We start from the raw sequence: 24936 nt of genomic DNA on the forward strand, positions 1-24936 counted from the left end.
ATTTGAAAACTGGAAACAATAGCATTCCCATTTTAATATACATCGCCCCTCCCTTAAACAGAACAGGTTTGACATCAGATAGAGCAACTAGAACACCCAGCTTGGGTAATGTTTGGCAGTCACTGTCACCAACTGTAATATAGTTTTACTTACAAGGAGAAGAATCTGATTGTTGAATGCAGGAAGTTCTATAATGATGCCATAGTACATTATTCTACGTTATGCAAGCAGGGTTATCAAACTGAGAGGCACAGTATGACAGTGAGGTGCATGCTCTTCTTTCAAGAGACCTTTCAATCTTCAGCAGAGACACAAGCATTGAAATTACTTGGCTTTACTTAAGAAACTGAAACTTTTTTCTTTTCTTTTTTTAAATAAAGGTTTCCATCTCTGAATAACATCCATTTTCCAAATAACATCCGTAGATTCTCTCTAAATAAATGGCTGCAGAGACTAACTGGTTGGGGGGGTTGGGGCTTTTCAAAGGACACAGACTTAAAAGACCAACATACAGCAAGTTAAAACATGAATAAGCAAAACATGAACACACCTTCCCTACCAAAAATCATCCCTCCTCTCACGCCCCACACAATTAATCCTACTGCTTTTATCATAGTGATCTGCTTCCAGAGAGGAAGTGCCCAAAGCAAGCTGTTGTTATCACAGGGTAAGTATCCCTCACTAAAAATTGTATACGCTTGAGAGGACACGAACCAAAAAGGGGCGGGGGGGGGGGCACACACAAGGGAAATGTGCAAAAAGAAATGAGTAATGAGTAGGATATGCAGAAACAACTGCTTCCTATAGGCTGTGTAGAAAATAATCCTCATCCATTATTCATGATAGTAGCAGGTCACATCACTCTACTTAAAAGGTTTGGAAACACTACTTAATCCTCATTAAATAATGCATCATCAGTCTTTTTTAAAATTTGGCACTAAATCTCAAGTTCTGTCTGTGTGGACTGGGACTTCTCACACCTTCAACCACCACGCTGAGTTCAGTGCAGAGTCCTGTGCTCAAGGCACCAAGTTACTTAAGAGCGAGCGCAATCAGAGACAGAAGAGAGCTACATGAGGGACAGACACACTGCTCCTTCTGCCAGAATCTTCTAAACATCTGGGCAGGCTGAGGAGGGACTCCGGTAACCTTAAAGGCCACAGTAGAAACTTTTAAAACATAGCATGTAAATTATAAAAACCAACGTTCACACTATCACTTAATGCCAATTTTTTCTAAGTTATTCGAGGACAATTTAAAAGGCTGTTGCCCAGCCAGCAGGCAACACAAACGTAAGACTCAGAACCAAAAAAAAAAGGTAAAACAAAACAAACAAGCCATTTATTTACCAGTACACTCTAGGGAGCTGAGACACAGCTACATATCTCTGAAATAGTACAAAGTATTCAATCCAGAAAAGATGGTCTAAAAGAACACTCTTTAAAAAAAAAAAAAAAAAACTAATGCTCAAAACCTCTCCTGTCGATATCTTAAGAGTGATATGGTAGGAACAACATTCAAGTTCTTAAGTATACCAGGTTACTTGTGTTTAATTAGGTTGCGAATGAGTGGAAAGCAATGGATGGTAGTTATTAGCCCTTAACACTGTATAGTCACTCTGTAAAGGTGTTTTTTTGACACTTTTAAGGTTGAGAGAAATTAGTGTATTTTTTTTAATGCCACCGTCACTTAAAAGGCAGTCACTTTATTAAAAAGCACCAGTTTAAAATGTTATTTTTATTCCTCTTTTCCCCAGCAGTAAAGATAGAGCTACATTAAAAGTCTGCAAACTTTACTACTTTCGTAGTTGCTTACAGGTGTCTTGCTGGCATGAGGAAAACCTATGGTTAAGTGGTATTTTAGGCAGCCAGAACCAAAGGAGTTCCATATATATATATAAAAATTACCTCAATTTTATCTTTAAAAAAAAAATCTAAGGCAGAAATTATTTTTATGATGTAGTGTAAAATATAAGATTATTATTCAATAGTGTTCATTTAAAAAAACTGCATCCAACTAAACAGAGAAACGATTATTCTAGTTTGTAACTGGCTGGTCAGTTGGACTGTTCCCAGAGTAGTTCTACTTATTTTATACATATAAACACAAACATTTAATACTTAAAAGCAGTATTCAAACTAACAATTTTTTTTTTTAAATCCATTATCCAAGGACTTACTTCAACTGTGCTTCTTTGGACAAAGATATAGTCAAACAACAAAGAATTTAAATTCTTTCAAACTGTCCAATACTTACTCAAAATCTTTGGTGCATTAAGTCAGAGACAGTTAATAAATTTATGTACTCAATAACTTATTCAATTTACAGATTAAGTGCTAACTATTACCTATCAAAAATTAATTTAAAACAATAAATTATGCTCACAAAACAAAATATTCACAATGAGGCTAAACTTAGTTTTGAGATTCAAAATTTTAAGCTTAGCTACGAAACAATGATTTTTAGAGTCGTAGCAAGGTGAACTAAGAAAGGGGCTCATTTTATAATTTTTGTGCCAACTACATTCAGTTTACCTGAATCCTTGTTCTTACATTTCCCATTATTGTGGTTTTCTGCCAGACTGAGTTAGGAGCAGGAAAGCATAATGCCGGCACATAGCATGCACTCATTAAAGCTACATGTCTCCTTATTCCATTTTTTTGCAGTATGTCACGAGAGTCAAAATGAGTCCTTTCTCTGTAACACAGAAATGCGTCATTCCCTTTCTGTTTAAGAACTGTTCACAAGGCTCAAATGGGATGGCATGTGAAAGTGTTGTAGTTAATACAGTACTCCAGCTCATCTACAGTAAGTAATAACTAAGTACAATTATACAACTGCATCTCACTTTACATAACAGCTATATTCTCGAAAAGTCCTATGTAAACCAATTCCTAAAGTTAAATCATATAGTTAAAGTATTGGCGTATCATTAGTAAAAGAACCTTAAACGCCTTCAAAACCCAGGTATTATTTTCACTGTGAAAATGTTGTACCCTCCTTCTCTGCCAAAATATACAATGAATCATGTATATAACACACATATATACCACTTGCCTTTTCTGATAAACCCAATTTTTCAACCTCAGCTTATCTCTAAGGCAAAGTATATTTATTGATTTGATGTTTTGATTTCAGTAAGACATTTAGTTAAAAATCTTATCTGCCTTCATGATAAAAATTATAAATCTGTATTTCTGACACTTGATTTGAAAAATCTAGGACTCTCATAGTTCCTCAGAGTCCAGCCTCATCATGAGTCCCCATAGAACATTTCCACACTAAGTAAATAAGAATGTTTTCACAATAAGAAATAATATAAAAGTAAGTCTACTAGTCTGAAGACAATTACAACCGAACTTTCGTAAGTGAGGCAAACTCAGGTTACCTTCATTATCTATCAGCTACTTTGGTTAATGCCTCAACTTGCAACATGCTCTTTGAACACTAATATGGCAACTGTTCCTATAAAGTACCTTCATTTCTTAAGTGCTTACACAGTTTCCACCTTATGGATTACATTTTATTCACTAAAACTTCATTATTTTATTGTGATATGTTTTCCAAACCCACAAGGGCTAGCTAGGCAAGACTTTACAGTTTACACACAAAAAAGTGCTAAAAGCAATTGGGAGTGTAAACAAATCAAAATAAAAAATTTTAAAAACTGCTAATTTTTCCAGTAGTTTACAAATTGCATGATTGCAGTCAAGTCAACTCTGCCTGATCTAACCCTCAAGCAACCCTACCAGGAAAACCTAATCCTGGGTTAAGTGGAAATTGGGCTGAGTAATAATAATAATTAAAAAAAAAATGCAAAGTGCACATCGTTAAAGATATTTTATAGTTTTGGCAGGCCTTTTTCACTTAAATTTAATTAGTGAAGCGTTTCTGTGACTGCTATTGTCTTTCACAAAGCTTTCAACAATTGCCTCATCCAAAGACAAGAATGGAGAACAGAGACGTCTCATAAGGAAGCAAGATTAAAGATCTGGTTCGAGTGTAAATCTGTACACAGGTAGCAGTACACTTGGCTGAAAAACTAACTGTAGTAAATCAGAGCAAATTTGAGAATGCGTCTGGCACCTTTTCTGACGATTATACACGAAATATCTAGGTTCCGTTTCGCTCTTTCAGCCAGCTGGATTTTATAAATGAAACACTAAAGTCATTACTTAATTAAACTGCCATCAATTTAGTTACGGTTGTCGCTTCACTACTCTCGTCTAGATGCAGAAACGAGACTGTGAATGTGGAAAGCATAAGCAAATACAAAATGTGCACAAAAGTGTCTTGATGGCATCTGGGTAAAACTGTCACATTTCCCATTAAGATACACTCAATTAGATAATCTGACGCCTGCATCTTTTTGTACTTATTATTATTCATCATAGTTGGGTGCAGGCCCAATTATCTGGGTTAAAATAACAATCTTACATTTTATTTAGCATCCTAATCTTATAGTTGTTAGCTTTTAGCTTTCGGTTTGTGAAAACCCCAAATATAATGACAAAAATAATGGAAGAGAGATGATGGACATAGACGTATCCAGGTTTTCTTACATAAAACTATGTAAGAAATTTGAAATCTCAACTTTGAAAATTTGAATGAAGTGATGGTATTTAATCAGTATTGAAAATTTGCAATTTTTGACATACGCTTACATTCCCTCCTATAGGCTACATGGTTCTTAAAACCTCATAGCAATATGGTAAGGGACAAAAGACATGACTGAAAGTAAACTTTGGCTTGGGGCTCACACCTAGTCGGCTAAAGCAGAAAGATTGCCACAAATACAGGCCATCGTGGGCTACAGTCTAAGACCCTGTCTCAAAAACACAAAAAAAACAAAAAAACAAAAAAAAAAAAACAAAAAAAAAAAGGAAAGGAATAAAAAACTTCCATTGATGATTTAAAAAAATACCTCTACCATTGTCAGCAGCTACTAATCTGAAATTTTATAATCCATTCAAAATTAGTACTAAATAATCTTTTTTAAAAAAATCATACTTCAAATATTATGTCAAAAATGTGTCCAAGTATTCACTCAATAGAAATAAACTTTACTTGATTTGAGGCTGTTTTGAAGACTTGAGAAATTAGAAGAAAAAAAAAAAAAAATGGGGAAAGAAAAAAATAGCAGCCCTACTAATTGAAAAGCCAGTAAGTAGCTTCAGGCTGTCAGCATACAAGCATCAAAAGGTCTATGGAATGTTTACTCATGAGCGATGCTCACTGCTGGACATATTCTGGACAGTAGTTGTGCTATCAAGGCCCAATAATGTTCCGAGGTAAGATGGCTCTCTAGGATCTAGCATCTGCTCAGGTCGCACTGGGTGAACAATGTTTGCAGGCTGAGGAGTGAGAGTGTATTTCTCCAGAAAAGCTAAATCCGCTGCCCTTGGGTAATCAGTGGGCTGAGGCTGTGGCGGCAGCATCTCATGGGATGACGGGGTTAGTGTGGTGGTGTGAGGCACCAGATCGCTGGATGTGTCAGGCATCTGAACTGGAACCAATGTTACTGGAACACATACTTCTGCAGACACATTCTGTAGCAGAGTCTTGGCTTCCGGCTGATGATAAACTTTGGGCTGGTCCAGATACTGTTTCGTTTCTGCCTGAAAGATCTTATCATCAGACGAGTACTCTATAGTTGGCAAAGAGGCCAGTTTTTCCTCGGAAGTACTGAGAGAATCATCAGGAGATTTTATCCCATGAACATGATCAATGTGGTATTTCAGCTTGTCTTTCCGCTTAAATGTTGCATTGCAGTGTTGACAGTTGAAAGGTCGGGCATCAGAGTGAATAACCAGGTGTTTTGTCAAAGTTTTCTTAATTCTAAAAGACTGGTTGCAAATTTGACACTTATATGGTTTTTCACCTGTATAAACAAAAATAAAATTAATGTATAATGTACCTATTTGATAAGATGGTAATTTAAGTAGCAAATTTATCACACAAAAACCTGTAATAGCTTAGTTTAAAAAAAAAACCAGTAGTAATTTTATGCTATTACAAATGAAGACAGCCTATCTAACTCATAAAGATAATGATTAAACATCAAAATGATCTGGGTTTATGTCCTGAATAAACCATTTAGTAGTCAAACTCTTAAGCCTGTTTCCCTAACCAACAATGCTGTACCTAAATAAGGAAGTAAATACTTAGCCCTATTCTCAGTGTGTCGTTAAGTACTTAATAAACCTCATTATTGCTATTACTTTATTACTGGTTTGTTAAACTGAAACATTTGATTTCCTTCTACCTACAAAAGCCAAAAGAGCAAAAACTCTGACTAACTTGAGCTGTTTTGGGGGAGTAGCGGGTGGCGGTGTTGAACAAAAAGTAGTAACACTGGTCTCTAGCAAGAGATCAAAATTTACACTGGGGAAAAGAATTAAGAATGCTATTCTCTACAGAAAACAATTTCCCAAATTCTTGAAATTAAGAAGCAGAGACACTGCGTATTCACGACATGAATTTTAATAAAAAATATGTAAAATACTAAGTCAAGTATTATTAAATAACTACCCAAAGGTCTACATATGGCACCCTTAAATTTTACCTGAATGTGTCCGAAAATGCATTTCCAGACTTGATTTTCCTTTAAAAATCTTCTTACAAACATCACATTGATGAAATGTTGCTTTATATCTAAGAAAGTAAATAGTTCATCTATATAACCTTAATCGATAATAACAAATAATTGAAAACTCTACAACTGTACAGACAAATGTCTCATCAATGAAACACTAAGCCTGGGGGGGGGGATCAGGAGCACTGTTAAATCCAGAGCTAGCCTCAAGGGGCTTTCTCCAGTTATATTAATAGCAGAATACTTTGAGACACTTGTAAGAGTACAACTTCAAAATGTCTGAAATCAACCCAGCTTCTAATGAATTATCAAATACACAAAGGAATGCAGAGGACATCTGTGGATTAAGTAGCATTTAAATGAAAAGTCTACGCCTCCCCCCCACCCCGAGGCTGCAACAGTAGTAGAGGGAAGCCGCTTTTGCACTCACTCACTTTTGCCACACCTTCTCTCCCAGATGAACGCTCTTGTAGTGAACCGTGAGGTGATCCCTCCGGCCAAAACACTTCCCACACTCGTCACACTGATGAGCCTTCTCACCTGGGAATGAGGCCACACTTCCCTTTAACATCATTTGATGGGACTCCAGGAAAACAAAGCCACCCTTCAATCTGGGTTATTTCTTTTACATCACTTATTCAGTTGTCTTTAACAAGAAAACCCATGTTTGAGTTCATGAATGTAGATGTTTCCACTCACATGGAGAAATTAGTAAATTACCTTTCAATGTAGCAGAACAAGATAAATAAAAGTACTTCAAACCCAAGATACTCACAAGAAATATGGATCTAGATATGAAATACCTCAAATGAACATAATCAAAATCAGATGAGCTAGTTCACTACTTAGAAAATTCACATGAACATTTTCAGATCTTGTATTTTAAAAATATTTTTTTTTATCTATAGGGATCTCTTACATTCGCAATGAGCCAAAATACAATTACAATATTACACTCTCTACCATGTTTCTTAAACAGTTCTGGAAAGAGCAACACAAAATAAAACTTACCTGAGTGTATTTTTTTGTGCTTTGTCAGGTGGTCATGGCGAATAAATGTTTTTCCGCATTCATCACACTCGTATCTTTTATCATCATGATGTACTCTTAAGTGCAGCCTACAAAGACGACAGAGCAAAGGCTGTTGAAACTGGCATGGAATGAAGATGCTTGGAAATGAATAAATAATGAAAAAGAATGGGAATAGGCTTCTGCTCGAGCACCTTCATCCATCATTTGCTCAGCAAGTATCACTTCCAGAGTGCGTCTCCATCTTTTAAACAAAAAACTCAGGGTTCCTATCCACCTCCTCCCCCAAAAAAAGAGCACTTTGAAATTTGCATGTCTCTTACAGTTCTAGATACTTCCTAAGTTCCTGGATATTAAATCTACCCCACAAACTCTACCAAACATTTGGGGGTGTTACTGATCTGACTCTCCAGGATCTATGTCTGGAATTAGAACTGGACAAATCATTAGCACACGAAAACTCCCTGACAGTGACAGCTACTGATGGTAATAATAACTGATGACTACACTACTCTGGAAAACTGATACTACATATAAATTGACAGCTGATGAATCACAATATTTTTAAAAAGACATCAGGCTTATAAAAATTACATTTTTTTTACTACTACACACTAAAAAATAAATGGTACTTTAAAGACAATAAAAGGTTTAGATTACTGAAATTTGCCTAGTTTGAACCACTTTTACTCCTCAGTGTTCTTCTCTGTGTACCAAAGTGAAACGAACAGCTTTCACATTAACTAAAATAGTCAAATGACTAGACTACACCTAAAGAGAAAATAATCTCTTCACAGTTAAAGAGGTAACAAATGAAACTATGACTACTAAAGCCATAAGATGACAACCCCAGAATAAACTAAAAAAGACTAAAATCATACATATTTTATAGTAGGTACTTTCCTATTTAGGGGGAAATTCAGAACCTTCAGTATGGTCACTCAGACAGAAAACAATTAAACAAGTAACAATGGACAACTGGACAGAAGACCATCTAAAACTGAGAATCCCAGAGTCCTTATTTCCATGCTGAATATATTCTTCTACAATGAAGTGTGAAGAAATCAACACTTGGAACACCAGAATTTTAATACTGTTTTTACCCAAAGATAAATAAAAAAGCATTTAAATAATGACAGTTTATAACGACTTTGATAACGCGGGCAATGAGGAAATCAGAGAATAGAGATAATTAAAGTTGCAGGAAAAGCCAGTAAAGTTCTCTCCTAGCTGCACACCCTAAGTCTAAGAAAGGCTTTAACTGAACAAAGCGCCTACAATGTGTTAAAGCAGACCTGTAACTTTGTATCATGTCATACAGGGAAAGGTAACTCACCTGTATGAGCTTCCATGACGGAAACTTTGCCCGCAGATACTGCAGAGATGAGGCTTTTCTCCACTGTGTATTCGCAGGTGTTCTTTCAAGGTAGTTCTATGTTTAAAAATGTTTTAAAATTATATACATATACATTATATATATATACACACACACATACGTACATTATATATATATGTACATACATATATCCCAGTTCTTAATTTTATCATATTTTCTGATATAGATACACAGATATTTCTTTTAATGCCAGTGTACATACTAATTGCAGATTTCAAACCCCTTGTTAGAACACAGACCTACAGTTTAACCATTACTTCAGCAAGCGCTTTGCCAGAGTACCCGTAGTTCTAACTTTAGAATTTTCCTGCACACTCGAAGGGCTGAATAAGGACGGACAAAGTTTTAAGGGAGACGGAAGTAAAAGGAAGGAAGAGTTCCTGACTTCCGCTGGCTTTTCCAACCACTCTGACTTGGTTTTCATGTCAATCCCCTCAGCTGGCTTGAAAAAGCAGAACGCGAGCTGAAGCTCTGCCAGCAGATGGCGCTGTCTACAAAACCCACCACCAAGTGTTAAAATCAGGAGAGGAGGCCCAGTTCTGTGGGGAATACAATACCCCTGCAGATATTCCTAAACTACAGGTAAGAGCAGCTACAGTAAACAGTGTTATCTTTCTTTGTTTTGTTCTGCTTTTCTCTCATGGCTCATTTGTTTTCTAGTTTTTATATGGAGTTCTGTAAGGGAGAAATAAATTTATAGCTCACATAAATTTATAATCTTCTAATCTATAAATATGATTTAATATTAAGTGGCATAATGACTTTACAACTCTCCTACCATATTCATAGTTTACATTATGAAATTGGCACTCTAATTCTAATCGAAGGCCATGAAGCTTAAGTATACTGAAGTTCTTAATTTTTGCATAGTGTTTCACAATGTCACCCAAGCTCATGACAAATTTATAAGCATCCTGCTTGGCCTTACTAGTAATGGGATTACAGACATGTGTTACTAAACTTGGCCTCAAGAATACACAAAATTTAGATCTGCTTTTCAAGGACAGCACTAGACACGCTCAGGTTAGGAACTGGAACATTACCATACTATCAAATGCCTCACTCATCTTATTCTCCTCTCTCTTGGGAAATAATCACACACACACACACACACACACACACACACACACACACACCATGCCTTTCTGTTTTACTTCTCACACAGACACCTTATTATACAAGATAGCAAGCATATGCTTTTGAAAGTCTGAGTTACTAGTCCTAACAATAATGCCACTACTATTAGATCACCAAAGGATCCAAAAGATAATATGAACAGGGTCTGTGGATGGAATCCATCTGCAGATTGTCCAAGGGTTCCCAAGGCCACCCTGACATGCCAGTAGATGAAGTAACAAATAAATACAATGTAGAAAATCAGCCATTTAAACCTGCAAATCCGGCTTTCTGTTCCTCTTCTGTAATTTCTGTCTTTCACATTTTAAACTAAAGCGGTGGTGATCCAAGTACCTCGCACCCTGAGTCATCTACTTCCTGTACCCTTATTAACAATGTGTAACGTGTAATCCCTTCCACTTTTCTGAATGGGCAGATAACCATACCTTTCTCGTACGGACTTCCCACAAATGAAGCAAGTCCACTTTCTTTTTCCTCCATGAGTACATTCTATGTGACGTTTCAAGTTCCCAGTGTCATTGAACTGGCGACCACATATGTCACATGGAAAGGGACCTAAAATAACAATGCAGAAAAGAAAAACAGGGTGTATTTGAAGTTCGAGAGATACTATGTTAAATTCAACAGAGATACCACAAATGTGTCCCTGCCACCCTCAGGAACACAGGCAGAATCTGTGATATACTCAAATCATCTGTTTATATTCTCTTCCCTTCTAGGTCGTTCATTCCTGAAGGGCATTTCTAGACCATAGGCCAAAGTACAAGGTTTTTTTGTTTGTTTGTTTTTAAAGAAAGTTTTTTTTAAAAAAAATAATTCATTGTAGTTTATTTTATAAGCATTGGTGTGAAGGTGTCAGATTACCTGGGACTGGAGTTACAGACAGCTGTGAGCTGCCGTGTGGGTGCTGGGACTAAACCCGGGTCCTCTGGAAGGGCAGTCATGCTCTTACCTGCTGAGCCATCTCTCCAGCCCCCAAGTGCATGTGGCTTTATATCCAAAAAGTAAACGTAAGTACTGATAAACTAGTGTGTTCACACATTTAAATGGCTAGTTTCTAGTTTCAAAATAGACTGAAACAAAGTAAGAAATACACTATACGCACAATGTGTATGAAAAGAAGCAATGGGAACTTTTGAAAGCGTAAAGGACGGACAGTTCATGACTGGGAAATAACCTGGCACTCAAACACAGCAACTCGTCAGTGACACTGAGGAAGCTGGAAACCACTGTGCCACACTTCTGTCCACTCTTGCAAAATTAAACCCATACTTGTCACAGTGACATACTGACCTTGCCTGGTCCTGAATGCTACCAAATAAGTAACTAGAGACCGTAAGTTCTACAGAAGGAGGAGGGGGGTGGAGAGGAAGAAGGAGAAACATGTTGCAAAGACACACAGCAGATACAGAGCAAGGAAACCATATATTTGCAAGATGGTGTCTCAGAATTTGCAATAATAAATCGAAGTAGAAATTATACTAAATTAATACAGCACACATATATTCATAGTTATTCCTAAAATAAACTATAAAAATAATTTTCCCACATGTAACACATAATCATGATGTCTCCAACTTAAATCTTTAATAAATTTAATAGTTTCCATGATGATTTTTTAGAATTTCTAAGGTTGAACTTAGTCAAAAATCACTTGGAAAGGATTAAACTAAAAAATGCATGTACTTTATCCACTGGCAATAAGTAGCTTTCTATATTATAATCACAAAAATCACATATGCCTTGAAACACAACACAGCCTTGAAGCTATCTAAAAACAGACATATTCTTTTATCGAGGCACAATGTTGAAGGCCCTCTAACATTTTTAAGTGACATACTTTTAAAACACTGTTTTATTAAAAAAAAAAACACCCCACAAAACAAAAATGAAAACAAAACAAGCTATTCATTTCTATATTTGTCAATATCCATTTTAAATATACTACCCAGATAGTAATACAATTTTTCAGATCAATTCAAAATTAGAACACTACTTTAATTCTGAAAAATATACACTATTGATAAAGCTTAGATCTACATTGGTTTCTATCAGCTCATCACTTGCTCACACCATGCCTCCATCTAATAAGACTCTGGTACTAAGCCCATCCACAAGAAAAGGTGTTTGGATCACGGACTGAGTCATAATCAAACAGTCCGAGAACGAAAGGCTACCACTCTGCATTTATGCTAATTTCAAATTTCTTTGTCTTGAACTATTGTATGACCTATACTTTTTTGAAAGAAATGCATATTTTAATCTCTGATATATGAAATATCCTTGCCAGCTTCGTGCCATCTATAAAGCTATCTGCCCACATTATTCTTAATTATTGTGAATTATTACTCAAGCTGTCAATAAAAGCAATACGACTGAAAGACCTTCCATTTGGGATGGAAGTAAATAATTATGAGGATTAACTTTTATAAAATTACCAAGTCATACTTTCAGATTTAAAAATCCAGGTTTCCATCGTGACCGTAAGCTTTAGGGGGGGAAACTCTTCACATAACACTTTATTCCAAATATGGTAAGTTTATTCATTCAGGAAAAGCTTCTATAAAACCAAATGCCCTGTTTCAAGCACTTAACGAGATCTATCCAATGATCAACGTGAATTGTTTGTATCCTATGATACTTTTGCTATTCAAAACAAAACCAAGCCATATTCGCTGATCTGTAGGAACTGTAACATATGTATCATCACTCCAAACTAAAAAGGCTCAACAATATTAGGAGAGATATAAAGATGAGTAAAACAAACAACGATAAAAATGGGAAAACGCTAATGAAAGTAAACTGCATAAAATGGCTGATGCCTTATGTACATAAGCAGGGAGATTCAAGAACACCAGAACTTCTGATTTGATAAAGCAGGATTAATGATATTCCAGTCATTCCTGATAAACTATTTGGGGGATATTATCAATGAATTGGATTTGTTTTTTCTTTAAGACACGTCTCCCCAAGTAGGCAAGATTGGCTTAGAGTCACCAATGTAGCCTACACTGCTGCAAAAATCATGCTGGTCCTCTTGTCTCATGCAACTTAGGCATGTGTGGTGATGTGCTATTTGTGATTTAATTAAAGCTTGGCTGAAGATCACAGAAGCAAAGCAGCCAAGCCAGTAGATCTTACCTCTACCCAGCAAAAGCTCTCAGTCCCTGTCTCCTCCTCCTCCTTATATTCCTGTCTCTGCCCAACCGTACCCTCCTGTCTCCACCTCCCTAGTGCTGGGATCAAAGGCGTGAGCTCTGTTACTCTACACTCCTGTGTAGACCAGGGTGGCCTAAAACTCAGAGAAATCCATCTGCCTGTCTCCTGAGCCTGGGGTTAAAGGTGAGTAGCACCTCTGCCTGGCTAGCTAATATGGCTGCTGGGAATAAAGGTGTGGATCACCACTGCCTGACCTCTATAGCTTGTGGCTGGCTTTGCTTTCGGAATCCTCAGGCAAACGTTAATAAATCTTAAATAATATATCACCACAATTCCCCTTTTTGTCTAATACAATTTTTTTTTTTTTTTTTTTTTTTTTTGGTCTAATGCAAGGAGACAGGTTTGCCATGTCTGCTTGGCAGAGGTAAGATCTAATGGCTTGGCTGCTTTGCTTCTGTGATCTTCAGCCAAGCTTTAATAACCCATAAATAATATATCACCACAGGCATGAGTCACAAAGTCCAGCCTGAAAAGCGGATTCTTTATAGAGATAAGAAATCCAGAATGGACAACATAACACTGAAGTCAAAAACAAAGTTAGAAGGCCAGCTGTACCAGACTTCAAACCTTATTATGAAGCTGTGATAATACAGACAGTATGCAGAACAACAAACAGATTCACACAATCATGAAGCGAATTAACAAACAGTAGTGAAGGCCACACAATGGACTTAAAAAAACAAAAAAGAAATTGGTGCTGATAACCGTGTATGCAAGAGACAGAGACTTCACATATCCACACACAGACCTCTACGAATTGTGTCCTTCCCAAAAAATGAACTCAAAATGGCTCACCAACCTAAATAAAAAACTATAAAACGCATACAAACAGTGTAGGAAAAATCTAGGTGGCTCTGGGTTTGACAATATTTAGATATAACATTCATGAAAGTGGAATTTATTTCTATGGCAAAACCTTGTAAATGTAACAAATGACAAGCCAGACTGGGAAGAAAGTAACAGGGTAGTATAAAATACGTAAAGCATTCTAAACAGATCGGAGAGTAGGCTAGGTGGTTAAGAGCACATACTACTCTTCCAGAGGGCCCCTTAGGTTCCCAACAAGCATGCTGGATAATTTTCAACCACTCCAAGCTATCCAACGCTCCATCAACCTTTCGTGGGTACACACAGGATGAAAACATAAACATACCATTAAAATATTCAAAATAAATCCTTAAAACAATAAGGAAAATCTCGAGCCAGAGAGCTATTTCAGCAGGTAAAGGTGCTTGCCACTAAATACGATGGCTTGAGTTCCATCCTTGAGACCCACATAGTGGAAAGAAATGCCAACTCCTACAAGTTGTCCCAAAACCTCACCATAGGCCTAAACAGGACCATGTGACACACAGCTACAAATACTAAGGATTTTTAAAAGGAATTCTCAAAGCTCAACAATAAAAACCAAACAACCACATTAAACAAAGCTGAAGACTCAACAGACAGAGCATCAAAGACAAGTGAAAAGATGTCCCACATGTCCAAGTCCAAGTGAAACGATGGCACAGTAAGCAATTGTGCTGGCGGCTCAGATACAGAGTTCCCACAATACTAACTATGCTAAAGTCCGACAATGCTAAAGTAACAGGGGTTCTAATCCAGTCTCAGCGGGGATTCAAAATGGTACGACCATTTTGGAAGACAATATGCAATTTCTAAGGAACTGAAATTATTCTGACAATCCAATAGACCTTTTCTTTCTGTTCTTAGATTTTTATCCAAGCAAACTTCAAATTTATGCCCACAACAGAATCTGCAAGCAGACAACTAAAGCCATTTCATAATTAGTCACCAACCCTTGGACGTTCCTCATTTTTAGAGTGTACCAAGCGGTGGGGATGCATGACACTGTACAGCAGGAGGCTGGCGATACAGTAACCACCTGCACCTTCTCAATTTTCTTGTGAACTTAAAATTACTCTTAAACAAAATAGATTTTTTTTTTTCAAGATAATCACTTCTTTTCCCCCTTCTCTTTACTCCCTTCAAACAGCAGAGATTTTCAAGAGGAAAAAGTACAGTTTAACAGTGGTGAACTCTTCCAGGTTCAGATAATCAGTAACTAGATGTCTGCTTTACGAAAACATAACTCACCCAGATGGAACTTCTCCTGATGCTTTAACCGTGCAAACCGGGATTTGAAATGCTCTTCGCAATAGGTACACTTGAAAGGTTTATCTTGCGAATGCAGAATCATGTGCTCCTCCAAGTGTGGTCTTCGAGTAAAAGATTTCTTACAAATCTAAATGAAAGTGTGCATAAAACATAACTACCTTAATTTGAGCCCAAATTAAAATACAACGTTAATAATAAAGAGAAAACATATAAACTCAAGTACAGAGAAACATCTTCCAACAGAAAATTTATCAAAGAATTGTCAATTTTCTACCTGTCCTAAAAAAAGGGGGGGGGGGTATAAGAAACACTAGAATTATAGTTCAGAATAATGTTAAATTAACACTAACGTTAGATAAATTTCCACTCATTCTATGTTTAACACCGCTAAAACATAATCTTAGCATCTTAACCCTACGTAGCAATTTCTTATCAAAAACAGATTTATTTATTCACGTCAGTGTTTTGCATACATATACATATATGCATCACATGTGTGCCTGGGCCCATGGAGGCAGACCAGGGCCCTGGATCCCGTGGACCTGGTTTATGAATGATTGTGAACAGGAACAGAATCTGCACCCTTTGCAACCAATGCTCTTGCAACCGAGGAGCCGCCTCTCCACCTATGGTATCAACTTCTTAATCCACAGAATAAAACCAAACTTATGTCAGAAATAAAAAAGATTCTATCATTATTACCATATACTTTAGGACTATCAATAATTAAACTACAGAAAACCCAACTTTTATCTTCAAATTTTCAGAAATAAGGTATATAAAAATATGATATATGGCTGGGCGTGGTGGTGCACACCTTTAATGCCAGCACTCTGGAGCCAGAGGCAGGCAGATCTCAAGTGCAGCCTGGTCTAAGAGTGAGTTCCAGGGAAGCCAGGTCTGCAAAAGGAACCCAGTCTTGAGAAATCAAAATTTAAAAACAAAACAGTATACAAGTCAGGGATTTGAAGGGAGTGAAGCTCTGCAGCAACAGGCAGCTATACCGAATAGGCACAGTTCCACAGTTATTGTTTAATGCTCAAAAAAACGTTACAGAGCAGAGACACTATCAACAGCTTCATTTTAGAGTTGAGGACAACAAAACCTAATAAAATGAAGGAGACATTATCTTGTGTAAAGCTAAAAAAAAAAAAAAAAAAAATTAACTTCAATTTTTTAAAGCTGCAGTCAAAAAACTAGGGACAGACGATTCTAGAAGTGTGTGATATATGTAAGTTAATCTTTAGAATAGCAATGTAAATGACAACACGCAAAATTAAATACTAAAAATCCTTAGGGATGTGACAGAATAAACAAATTCTTTGCTACTACTCCCACTGAATTCCTTCCTCCCCCCCTCCACCCTGTTCTAGAACTGAGAGTTTAACCAACAGTATGTGGTTATGGTCTGAAGCACCTCTCTCTCTCAACCTAGCTGCTATACTAGAAACAAAGCCACCTTCAGGGACAGCGAGAAGGAGCCTCCTGTCCCCTGATCCATCCTTATTAACCCCGGCCATCAGGTATCACCAAGTTGACTGCTATATTAGAAAGTTGTTGCGAAAGTGTCTCAAAACCAGAAAAGATCACCCAGTAATTTCTCACAACTGAGTTGTTTTGATTGACAGCGTAGAAACAAAGAAATGTCTAGCAAAGCCTTGCCCAGTTTGGATCCCTGACCCACAAAAAGTGAGAAACAGTAAGATAGCAGTTTAAGGACCCCTGAGCGTCAACACGGTTTATTACACAGCAAAAGACAACCAGGAACGGAGGGGTAATTGTATCATGTTATACTCTGCCACAGTAATGTTAGAGATCACACACAACTCTAGATACAAAGCATAGTGATTTTGTTAATTGAATGCAGGGGGCAGATCCCAGGGATAAGAACCAAAAAACAGGATCTCCATTTATTATCTGAAAACTTTGATGTTTGCAGAATAAATTTAAAAAAAAAAAAATTCAAATAACTTTTTTTAAAAGATTCTAAAAGCGAGATAAGCTCTATTACTTTAAACCTAATTACCTTTGTTTCCCAAAAAACAACATTACATTTACTTTGATTTTCTAACAGAAATTAACAAATCCTTACATCACATTTCCAACTTTCGCTTTTAGTCTTCTTGATGGAAATAAATTCTTGTGCATTTTCAGGATGAAATCTATCAAAAGAAAGAGAGAGAGTATGTGATGAAAATCATGCTAGTTAAGTCTGTACTTCATATGAGTTCTCAACAGTAATTTCAAGAATCAGATGTTACACTCAGGAAGCTGAGGCAGGAAAATCAGTGAGCAGCCAGCCACCTTATCCCCATTGGGTCCTGATTTCTGTTATAAACACAGGGACGTGTACTAAGAATATAGGTGCCACCATTTTAAAGATTTTATGCATTTATTTAAGTTACACCGAAATTAAGAAAAGTATATTTTAGTGAACTCTTAGACAAAATCTGCACGTGCGCAGACACTTTAAATTTTTACACACTCGTCAAAACCAAATGTAAACAAAGGGAAAAAGGATAATCAAACTGACCTTACAGTTACATTATGGGCACTGCTGCAAGGCTTCATATCTCAACAATGGGGGAAGGAAAAAATATATATATACATACATACATATATATGAGCGAACTCACGCCCGCCGCTGTTTTGGTCTGCAAACTCTACAAAGCCATGAGGCAATGACAGGGAACAAGGCAGCACTTGCCTCTTGGCGTGCTTGGCGAGCGTCTTCTTGCTGGCGTGAAGCTTACTGCAGTAAGGACACTTGTGCTCCTTCTTGTGGGGCTCTGCGTCGGTGCTGTGCTTCTTTCTGTGAACAGTTAAGTTAGACTTGGTCGAGTAACGCTGGTGACAAACATCACACTCAAAAGGCTTCTCACCTGTGTGCACACGGGTGTGGCTCTCATATTTCCCTACAACGAAGAAGAGAGTTAAGTTCAACAGACCTGCTGTGCTGGGACCGAAATCTCAGAGCAGAACGAAAAACGCGCGGGGTTTCATAAAGTTAACGTATACACCCAAATTCGCACAGGGAGCTAAAAGGAAAAATATTCATCTTAAGTTTCTAACTCAGAGGAAATGAGTTGCGTGATTTCTTTCTTTTTTTTTTTTTTTAATTTGCAAGGTTTTTATAACAAAATTTAAATAAAATTTAAAAGGGGAAAATAGCAAAATGAATGTAATGATGTCCTATAGCATTATGGGTCACAGAAACGAAAAAACTTGTTGCAAACTTCAAAAGTTCATGCACACCCATACATAGTACAGAGTCCATTGTTTCCGCGGAGTTGAAATTCTGAACAAGAGCGACAGACAAGGCTGAGAAAAAGCTCGACTCAGAAGACACATGGGTCTCCAGAGACTTACGAAGAAAAACAAAATGTAACCCCCACCCCAAGAAATCTCACGTCTAAAGCAACCTACAGGGGTGTGAAAGGACACTCCTGGGCAGAAACGATCATCTGCAGTCTACATTCCTCCCTTCATGTCCTGTGAAAGAGGCCCCAATAACAATGTGGAAAATCAGCGTGTTCTCTTCAAACTTACCAGTCTCCACTTAAAAACTGGAGAGCATCATACAGTGAAAACTGTGTACACAGTGCTTTCCTGGACAAAAATCTCAATATGGACTACCTCAAAGTACGAGTCACAAACTAAAGATGTTTTCGCATGAATAAGTTTGTCTTGATGCGTTTCAAAATTTACTCCCTGATACGGCTCAGGCAAAGTTGCTACTTTCAGATTTTACACGCAGTTTTCGCGAGAAGCATCACCGCATTGCCCGCTATGTACATAGTTCATAGCTGACACAGCTACTCTCAATTGCATCTAGTCATACAGCAGACTGCAACGTAACAAGCACACAAACAAAACAGTTAGCTACAGAGAATTACACCACTGGTAACAATTCTCAAGAACCAAGCAGAATCCCTATCCAAATAGACCAAGTGAACTCACGTTTAATAGAGGGAGAGGGGACACAAAATATTTTTTGTCTCTAGAAGAGATTGTGATTTACTCCAAGCAAAGATTTTAGTTCTGTGGAGGGAACAAAAAACTATAAATTATCCAAATTTTCTCTCTTACCCCATCTGTCATCTTTCTACTTTGCTTTTTACCCAGTAGGTTTTTGGTATAAGGGGCAGCAAGGTCAAAGAACTCTTATTTACATGAGAATTGGATGAGAAACGGACAGCTGGTAGCCTCTGGAAAGATGTAACTACATCAGGAGTGTTACTTGCAGCGCCACATAATGGGATCAAATCTTTCAGTTATGTATTATGCAGCTAATGGGTCCAGCATAAACCTCAGAGCTCATCCCTTGCTTTCCTAAGCACACTTCACAGCAGCCAAGCAAGATGATAAGACAGCTAAACAGGGTCTGTGCAAGCCAATGGGAAAGTAGATAGCACCCTTTAGACTTAGTTCAAGTCAGTAAGTGCTTACTGGCCCATGGTACCGACCTGGAATATCCATCCAAAGCACACTACCCAAGCACAAAGTATATAAGCTTCAGCCTCAGTGCAGTCAGACTAGCAGAATGACAATCAAAACATTCTAGTACCTAGTAATCACTAATACCGGCGTCTTTAGTACAGAGTCTCAGGATTGGGAAATGATTTATCAACGTTCTAACTCACAAACCTCGTTTTTGGTTCTAATGGAACCTAAAAATATCAGGCATAAAATCCTGTAAAAAGGGATGAGCGTGAGATGAGAAAAATGACTGACAGACAGCCGTAGAATCGTTTATAGAAACACTCCTCCATATTCCCTTTACATTCTACCTGTCACCAATCCTGCTCCGTCAACAACGCTGTTCGGCTCTCACCCGACCTTCTGATTCCAAGGAGCTTTATTTACACTTCTGCCTCTTTGCTATGTGCCCCTTTGTGCCTCCTTGGCTTCCTCATTCCCTTGCCCAATTTCCGTCCTCACAATGAAGCCAGTATGCAGTATGATCTGGCTGTAACTCATGGGCTGTCATTCCCTCTGTATAGGATTCAAGCCACTCCAGAGCTGGCTTTCCTCCTTTACTTGCCTACTCTTAGTCACCGTCGTTTTTTTTTTTTTTTTGTTTGTTTGTTTTTGTTTTCTTCTTCTTCTTCTGTGCCTCTTTACTTACCTGAAAGACACCCACACCTTAGCAATTTCTAGAACGTCCCATGCCTCAATGCCTTGGCACACTGATCCTCCGTCTACCTTGCAAATGCCGCCCTTTTCTGTAGTTTCGGGTTCAGGATTACTAGCTCTGTGAAGCCACTCATCATTTCCCTGGTCCTCCTGATAAAAGCAGCTTTGTTGTTCACAATAACTTTATTGTACGTGATAATTCTCTGCATGTGCTCAGACACTTGTGGACAGAGAATGTATCATTTCGTATCTTTCAACAGAGCTTGGGAGGCATCCAGTGCCAAGTTAATGAATACTGAGAGCAGCTAACATTCTTGCACTCTATGTAGTATGTTAAGTGGTTCCGCAGAGCCATCCCATTAAGTTCTCACCATAACCATTCGCATTATTAACAACACATCAGCATCGCCTCATTTCACTAATGAAGGGGGGAAACACCATACAGGTTAAACAACTCACACAAGGCCTACATTTAAAAGGCCGGCAGCATGACCCTACTAAAGGCCATGCCTTTAAAATCAGCACGTGGACATAAGCAAGACAGATGTACACAGAGAAGGACACACTTGGCCACAGGGGAAAAAAAATGAGTGAACACTAAGCAAGCCCCAGGCAGTCAAGCAACAGAAGGTTAAGACTGAAATGTAAAATCACTCTGAAAAGTTAGTTGGAAATAGCCCTACACTGTAATTTACTGACTCTCATAATATATGGAATGGCTTTGGTAAGAGACACTTCGCAAACTTTTTGGTTTATCGGCTTTAAACTTAGGCAGGGTTTTCTGAGTTCCTGTGCACACAGAAAAGCAGTCACAGGGTTCCCTATTTATAAAGTGACTTGAGGGAAAGCTAGGGTAAGCAAAATTAACATTTCCCAGTATCATTACAGAACTGTACAAAGTTAAAACAGACTGTGCTTTAGTGTTCCAAGCTTAGTGGAACTGAAAGCCTTCCTCCCTCACAGGCTGACTGTTCAAGGGAGCAGTTTGAAGCCCACATGCTGGACCTATAATGTCTATAATCAGTGGACTGACCCTTGCTCGCCGATTTCCAAGTCAAATTAGACTAATTAAAGTTTGTAGAATAAGCAGGGAGCACAAAGTCTAAGATGTATAGGAAAAATAAAATGTTCTAAGATAAAATGTTCCCCAGACACCTCGGCTCCAAAAAGCTGCTCTTTGTGTGTATATCCTCACATTGATAGACCTGCAGTGACATTTTACTACCAAGACTAACAAGCTTCTTGGACACATAAGCTCCTCCAATTGACTAAGTTGTTCAGTAAGTTGCTTTATTTCTGTGTATGAGAGTACAATTATTAATGCTCATTACACTGGACTGAGGAAAGTATCCTTAGAAATACATTCAAAGTGTACTATAAAAGCAAAAAATAAATAAATAAAAAGTTTCCTCTGTAAAACCAGTCTATACACTAACCTATTTTGGTAGCAAATGATTACAAATGCCTTATACACCAAATATTAACCTATGCGAATCGCATTTGTAACCCAGGCCAAAACAGTCATGTGTGCAAAGAGCTGCAAGGTTTCTTTTATGAGGTCAATCTGCACTTCATAAATTGTTTTAATCATTGTGTTCTTAACAATTTCATAATCAATGTACATGCAACTTCTGAAATTAATCTGGTACGGAAGTAAAAAAGCCATATACAGTTAACTGCTGACTTTCTAGAGTCTTCCTCCCAAATACATAACCTGTAGCCTGTTAGGACACAATGAGGAAAGATTAAAAGGTTAAATACCACATTCCTGATCCACGACAAATTTAAAATACCAGGACAAACCATGTGCTGGAAAATGGAATCATCTTCCCTACAAAAACGAACTCTCTTCTTCTTACGAGTCCCTTTCAAAGTTTACTTTTTAATGGTTTACCTCCTTCTTTTAAAAAAGCCACAGACTGTATTATGAGAGCTGGGAAACAGGCTTTCCTTACCTATCCGGTCAAAGGTTTTATCACATTTGGGGCACTGCAGTATTTTCCTGTTACTGTTCTGGATGATGACAGGAGCCAACCCTTCCAGGCCGCTTCCCGCAGAGTCTCCGGCCTCAGGTTCCTGTTCTGCGTCGTTATCTTTTCCACTCTGTTCCGTGTCAGAGTCTTCCTCTGTCGCCCCCTCCTCTAGGTCATCATCTTCAGGGTTGTATTCACTCCCAGGGTCCTCGGAATCGTTCCTGTCCGCCTTCTCCTTATCAAGGCTTTCCCGGTTCAGGCTGTCTGACCCGCCCCCACTCTCCTGCTCATCATCACTGGTGTCCTCAAACTTGACCACGGGGCACTTCCTACTCCTCTTTGACCTCCGTGCGGAAAAACTTCTCTCCAGCATTTTTAACCCATGTTTCTTCCCCAGGAACAGGGACCTGTGCGTTTTAGCTAAGTGGTTCTCTAAGGACTTTTTATAGCAGAAGTGTCTACTACAGAATTTGCACTGGTGGCTGCTGGATAGTCTCCCGGTGAACTCATTTAGTGTTCCTTCTGGAGATGACTTCTCGGTTAGCTCGGCCTGAAAAGCAGCAGCGTCTTCATTATTCAGCAGCTTCACCGCGTCTATAATGTCCAAAAATTTTGCGGCCTCCAGAACAAGGGGTATTTCGTACTTGTACACAAACAGCTCCGACGTGTAAAGGAACTCTAGCAAGTGCTGAAACACTGAGTGTGTTACGTGGTCCAGGGTGACTACATGAGTGCTCGGGTTTTTGCTCAAACACGCGTGGAAGTAGCTGCTACCGACGGCGACGACGACTTTGTGCGCACTGAACTCCTTCCCTTCCACTACGATGAGCAAATCGCAGAAAGACGGCTGCTTCTGCCTGTCATCGTTCAGGTACTTGAGCAGATTCTTATTATACTGCAAGGAACTCAAAAGCTTCCTCTGGCCCGGGGAGGGAGGAAGTTGCTGGTAACGCTGGAGAGCTTCTTCGGGGCTGGGTCTTTCTGCAGCCTGAGCGTAGGTCACTGGTCCGCACTGCAGAGCAGCATGTTCCTCTGTGGAGTCTTTGTGGTAGCCTAGGCGGATCCTCCCGTCGAAATGTGCAGCAACCTTTCTCCTCTTCTTCATCGCAGTATTGCAGTTCCTGGACAAGAAAACTTCATAAGTGACTGCCGAGGTCCACGAACAAAATAAAAATAAACACACTAGATTGTCTTCCACCACAGCTCCCGAAGGGGCGTGCCCCGCCGTCTCACCGTCTGCAAGACAGGGAGGAGTAGCTGCGTGAGAAACCCCTGCTCGGCAAAGCAACGCCAAACAAACAACCGAAGGGGCTGAACCAGCCTTTAACGTGCAGGGGATGGAACCCGCTCAGGTCTCCAAGTCCACGTTTACGCTCGCCCGCCCCGCCCCGCCCTGCAGCTAAGTAAGGTGCAAGAAGGAAGGGCTGGGATTTAGGGAGGGCAACCAACAAAAGAGAGAGAGAGCGAGCGAGCCGCGTCAGGTGAAGGCTGCACACAGCACAGCTCCCGGGGCCTGGTGCACGCACGAGTGGGGTGGAGAGAACGAGAGAGGGAGGTGGAGGGCGGCCCCGCCAAGGCTGCACCGTGCGGACGCCCCAGGGCTGCAGACCCCGCTCGCTCCGGGCGCCGGGACCCTGCCTGACAATGCGAGCGGCGCGGAGCGCGGCGGCCACGCAAGCCAAGTCTCCATGAGCGCGCGGGCCCCGGGACACAGACCTTGGGGGAACGCACGGGGCCGGGCCGGGCCGAGCCGAGCCGAGCGAAGCCGAGCGGAGCCGAGCGGCCCCCGCGCTCCGCACCGGAGACCCCGGACGGACGGGCGAGCAGCGCAGCCCGCGCAGGCCCGGCGCCCGCCCGCCCCGTCCCGTCCCGTCCCGTCCCTGCCGGCTGCCCGGGCGAGCGCACCCGCAGGCCCCTTACCGGGAAGCCAGCTCCGATCGCAGCCCGCCCGCTTCCGGGTGCGGCCCCCAACACCCACCTCTTCCACCTCGGCGGCGCTGCTTCCCGCCCGCCGATCGCGGAGTCGTCCCCGCCGCCGCCGCCGTCGCCCGCCCGCTCGCTCCGCCCGCCCGCCCTCTCGCTCCGCGCCCTGCGCCCCGCGCACGTCAGCCGCGCGCAGCCGCCCAGCCGCCAGGGCGCATGCGCGCGCCTCCTGCCTCGCGCGTGCGCCGTGGGCTCCTGCTGCTGCCTTGCTCGCTGCTGCTGCTTTGCTGCTGCTGCTGCTGCTGCTGCTTTGCTGCTGCTGCTTGCGGCCCTCTCGAGTTGGCTCAGCAAAAGCTGATATGCGCGAAGGGATAAAGCTGAGCTGCATGGAGGGAGAAAAAGAAACGAAG

General features: G+C 39.8%; 1 protein-coding gene across 1 annotated transcript; it reads right to left on the reverse strand.

Moving 5' to 3' along the window:
* Positions 1-4907: 4907 nt before the first annotated feature.
* Zbtb41 (zinc finger and BTB domain containing 41) lies at positions 4908-23724 on the reverse strand. Its single transcript, XM_051183179.1, has 10 exons — positions 22586-23724; positions 18202-18409; positions 17587-17656; positions 15474-15621; positions 10583-10712; positions 8961-9056; positions 7607-7713; positions 7030-7135; positions 6566-6654; positions 4908-5881 (listed from the first exon to the last, which is right to left on the reverse strand). The coding sequence occupies exons 1-10, from the start codon at positions 23706-23708 to the stop codon at positions 5220-5222; spliced, it is 2739 nt and encodes a 912-aa protein (XP_051039136.1). The 5' UTR covers positions 23709-23724; the 3' UTR covers positions 4908-5219.
* Positions 23725-24936: the final 1212 nt, after the last annotated feature.

This window comes from Phodopus roborovskii, unplaced genomic scaffold (genome assembly GCF_943737965.1).
Source record: "Phodopus roborovskii unplaced genomic scaffold, PHOROB, whole genome shotgun sequence".
NCBI classification, from domain to species: Eukaryota; Metazoa; Chordata; class Mammalia; order Rodentia; family Cricetidae; genus Phodopus; species Phodopus roborovskii.

Excerpts from the sequence above, each read along its gene's own strand:
- Zbtb41 (XM_051183179.1), bottom strand. The coding sequence starts at position 23,708 with ATGAAGAAGAGGAGAAAGGTTGCTGCACATTTCGACGGGAGGATCCGC. Across the intron at positions 15,622-17,586 it reads GCGAAAGTTGGAAATGTGAT|ATTTGTAAGAAATCTTTTAC; the intron begins GTAAGGATTTGT and ends ACTTTCATTTAG. Across the intron at positions 5,882-6,565 it reads GCATTTTCGGACACATTCAG|GTGAAAAACCATATAAGTGT; the intron begins GTAAAATTTAAG and ends TTGTTTATACAG.